We start from the raw sequence: 5,000 nt of genomic DNA on the forward strand, positions 1-5,000 counted from the left end.
GAAAAATAATACACATACATACGTGTATACATTATATAACCACAAAATCAAGCAATTTTAAATACAGCCCCATTCACAAAACCCATAATTTTACAAAATTCTGATATTAATAATACTACATTTTATGAACAATAATCAAGAAATCTTAAAACTAGTGTTCATAACATGATATAAATAACGATGAAAATCAAAAGAAATTTAATAAAATTCCTTAAAAACTCAAAATTTTGTTTAATTAAACACCTACCAAGAGCTAAGTGTATTTTAAAGATGATATTTTAAACTATATTTTATAAGATGGTATAACGATGAAAATAAAAATAAAACTAATAAAGACAAAAAACTAAATTTCCTTTAGTTGAACACCTACCAAGAACGTGGTGCATTCTGAAGAAATTTTAAACTACGTTTCAACATCATGATATAAATAATAATAAAAATTAAATATAAAAAAAATCTCAGGAAACTAAGTTTTCCTTTAAACACCTACCAAGAACCTGGTGCACTTTCAGGAAATTTCAAACTATATTTAACAACATACAAATAATAAAAATCAAAAAAAATGTATAAAAAACCTTGAAAAACTAAATTTCCCTTAATTAGACACCTACAAAGAACCTGGTGCATTTGACTCCTCACCTCAAACAGCGTAAGACGATTCGCCTTCTCAGCCGGACAAACTGTGGTCTGATTGACCGGGTGAGTTTCATTCGCATGGTTGACTATAAACACAATGACAACAGAGGGACACACCCTTTGGCAATACTCCACAGTGATGCCCAAGAACCCAAAGAGTGCTAGGGTGTGTCTCGCGCCCCATTTACATTTCGAGGGTTCTGGAATGGAAAGTGGGTTAGTATTAGTGAACATATTGTATTATAGGGGATTAGAAAGGGCCTTTGGGCTGAAGCAATGGCATTTGAAAATAGAATTAGCTTAACTCAGAAACGAAATACAGAGAATGGATGGAAGGAGAGTCACTTAATTTTGCGGTCCAAATTTGAGAGATTATCTCTCTCTCTCTCTCTCTCTCTCTCTCTCTCTCTCTCTCTCTCTCATTTATACCACATGTCATCCTTACTAGGTCTGTTCAATTATCAATAATCTCTCTCTCTCTCTCTCTCTCTCTCTCTCTCTCATTTACACCACATTTCGTCCTTACCAGGTCTGTTCAAATAATAATTCTCTCTCTCTCTCTCTCTCTCTCTCTCAGTATGCTTGGTTGGGTGTTAACTCTGTAACCTGGCTATCCGTAGTTACACTGGTTTAAAAGTGAATATTGGCTGTTTGAACGATTCGTTCTTTCTTATGTATTTTTGTGGTCTTCCAGTACCTAACTTTTACAATATAATGAATGGGTGCTATTTTGTAATCTAAAATCTACGCCATTCATTAGCTACACACCGAAGAAACCATTATTCACTAAAAGGTCACTTAAAGCATATCTTGAGAAAAATCTTAACAGCTTTTCTGTTTAGCGAAAATACCGTTTTATTTGCAGATATTAAAGCTAAGACAGGTAGGTCCTCTCAATTCGTATTTAGAAGTAACGTTGAAATATTTAAGTCAATTTCTTGGGTGAATAGGTCAAAATAAGGCCAAATTATATCTAGTGTCAATATATACTTCAGGTTCTTTCCACCAAAGCTTTGGACTTGTGGGCCCGTAATTCGGTCTATCTGGTTGGTTCAGCTTGCTTGTCAGCCACTGTTTACAATTTGGTCTGGGTACAACATGTTGAATTGAATACCGAGTTTAGGCCAAATGACCTATTTCAATTTTTAAAGCTTGTCATCACAATATTATATCAAGTTCGTCGACGTCTAAAGTAAACGATGTATTATATACATATACATATATGCATATATATACATACTGTATATATATGCATGGATATATGAATATATATATATACATATACATATATACAGACATACATAAATATATGTATATATATATATATATATATATATATATATATATATATACATATATATATATATATATATATATATATATATATATATATATATATATATATATATATATATATATATATATATATATATATATATATATATATATATATATATATATATATATATATATATATATATATATATATATATATATATATATATATATATATATATATATATATATATATATATATATATATATATAATATATATATATATATATAACCTGACAAACTAAACACAACATCCAGTGACATAACAGGAAATACATACGAAATCCATTTCCTATTCTAATGACATCGTTTTTTTTTAATTACCTTCTTGTCTTCTCAGCAAAGGTGTAGACTCCTCCGGCTCATCCACCACGATACTAGGAGAGGCCATGGGCACTGTTAGGAAGGAAATTTTAAGAAGATTAGAATGATAGCCTAAAGAATGATATTTTCTGGGAAAGAATGGGAAAGGGTTAAATTCCTAATTCAAGTCAGCTGCTCCTTTAATTCTAATGTTGAAAAGTAAATTGAATTAATATTACTAAGTATGATAAGTTAATTTAAGTTCTGATAACTTTTCTACAGTCCAATATGCTCTTCTTGCCGGTCCTGACATATGAAAAAGAGAGAGAGAGAGAGAGAGAGAGAGAGAGAGAGAGAGAGAGAGAGAGAGAGAGAGAGAGAGAGAGAGAGTTTTTGTATAATAAAGGTTTTGTTACTTTCATTGTATCGCAATTTTTTTACAGCTCAATTTACTATCTTACCAGCCCTGACAGAGAGAGAGAGAGAGAGAGAGAGAGAGAGAGAGAGAGAGAGAGAGAGAGAGAGATGAAAAACATTGACAACACAAATCTAAGGTTAAGCAATTTGATAAGAGTCCGTTTGTTCATGATGCTAGAATTTTAACTTTTTATTGTTTATTTTTTGTACATGAGTGAATTCATTCTTTGTTAGCCTTATCAGCCTAATCCCCTTTATACCTCATGCTTATCTTCATATTCCTATTAGTTCTTTGACAGGTAATAAAGATAAAGCATGAGACAGCCATTCAAAAATTACCTGAGTTCATATGGGAGAAGATTAACTGGTTAAGTGGTCTTTTACCAGTTAATGAGGTATGCCAAAATCTTATGTACACTATCTATTTAAATCTATCTACATTTCTATCTGTATATATAGCAGTAAATATATATAGCTATATATGTCTAGCACGCAAACAAAATTAAAATTATGAAAGACTGATATAATTAATACGTAAAGACCTATGAACTCCACCGGCCAAGTTAGATCTGACAGTAACAGAGTGATTCTGAAGAAGCCATTTCAAACTGCTCAGGTTTAAACTATTCACATAAAGTATTGTTAACCTAATTTACTTATCTATAAAGCAATTCTTTATTACAGGTCTATTAAGCAATCATATACCTGTCTTACGAAGTGAAAATATATTCAAAGTAGATACACAATATATTATATTACACTCGACGAGAAGTACCATCACACACCTAATAACTGCCCTAGAATGGAAAACTGCAGTATCTGCAAAATTTTCGAAATTGAGATATGCCACCTATTGGGCTAGTGTAACACTAATACACATGTTGGTGCAGTTTCAGAACGATTCATCAATGCTTTCCACGAGTATTTAGGGGGTTCCATTTGCTGTATCGGCAAAATCAATAGTAAGGCAAGAAATTGAGTATCTACCATTTTCTCACTAATACACAAGTTGGTGCAGTTTTGAAATTTTGCAATACTGTAGTCCATTTGCCATTTCAATGGGGCAAGGAAAACTAGTCTCGTTTTTTCTCAGCAGATTGTTGCAGATAGTCCTGGTTTTAGGCAAACGTGTCCAGATTACCTGGTAGGCAAATTACAACTGATATTTCTCTCGCAATAAAACTTGTGGTCGCAGAAATATTGGGCACATATATATTAGCCAACCGCCATATCTGCATTTATGATTATTTGAGGTTTATATATGTTGAGAGATAAGTGATGATGGCTTTCATCAGAATGATGAATGCAATGCGTTTTATGATTGCATATTAAAGTCATAGAGTGACTGATGTAATGATTTTATTTACAGTTTGTTAAGCTAGGTTATTTTTTGTTTAGTTTTTCTCAAAACTGATGTTCTATTCGGTATAAAATGGCAGTTGAATTGAATTTGGTAATAATAATAATAATAATAATAATAATAATAATAATAATAATAATAATAATAATAATAATAATAAATTATGGAAATTTTTTTTAACTTCATTATTGAAAATGTAATTCTCTCTATCTCTCCTTGGCCTGCTGTCTTCGAAAGCAGATTGCCCCCCTCTCTCTCTCTCTCTCTCTCTCTCTCTCTCTCTCTCTCTCTCTCTCTCCCTCTCTCTCTCTCTCTCTCTCTCTCTCTCTCTGTCTCTCTCCTCTCTCTCTCTCTCTCTCTCTCTCTCTCTCTCTCTCTCTCTCCTCTCTCTCTCTCTCTGTCCCACCCTCTCTCTCTCTCTCTCTCTCTCTCTCTCTCTCTGCCACCCTCTCTCTCTCTCTCTCTCTCTCTCTCTCTCTCTCTCTCTCTCTCTCTCTCTCTCTCTCTCTCTCTCTCTGCCACCCCCTCTCTCTCTCTCTCGCTTTCGTATCTAGGGCCTTCAAATATTTCTAATGCAAAAAAATTACTTGGCATTATGTATACTAGATGTTAGTAACCTTCATTAAAACAAGTTTAGGTATATCATTAGTTAGTAAATTCAAATGAATGTTAAGTATGAGCTTATCATCATTTTTTTACCCTTATTAATCGAACTTTGGCAATGAAACACGTTGTTTATTCAATCTGGGAATACTGATAAAAGCGATTCACTGGAAATAAGTGATAAGTTACAAGCGCAGATAAGATAAAGCAGTCGTCTCCTCTTATGCACAAAGCTCTTGAACTTTCAAAAACTGAATTTGAATTTGAGAAAAATATGTACATTTACATATGTATAATCTTTCCCAGACTCTCCTTTGTGACACATCTAACAAATGTGTTTACAAC

At 32.5% G+C, this 5,000-nt stretch overlaps 1 protein-coding gene across 1 annotated transcript in view; it reads right to left on the reverse strand.

Annotated features, from left to right (window-relative positions):
* The window catches only part of LOC136834614 (sialin-like), a 114,136-nt gene that overhangs the window by 102,979 nt on the left and 6,157 nt on the right, over positions 1-5,000 (reverse strand). Inside the window, 2 exon segments of the mRNA XM_067097193.1 lie at positions 640-836; positions 2,297-2,368. Coding sequence (XP_066953294.1) covers positions 640-836; positions 2,297-2,363 — 264 coding nt within the window. The 5' untranslated portion in view covers positions 2,364-2,368.

This window comes from Macrobrachium rosenbergii, chromosome 54 (genome assembly GCF_040412425.1).
Source record: "Macrobrachium rosenbergii isolate ZJJX-2024 chromosome 54, ASM4041242v1, whole genome shotgun sequence".
In the NCBI taxonomy this organism is placed as follows: domain Eukaryota; kingdom Metazoa; phylum Arthropoda; class Malacostraca; order Decapoda; family Palaemonidae; genus Macrobrachium; species Macrobrachium rosenbergii.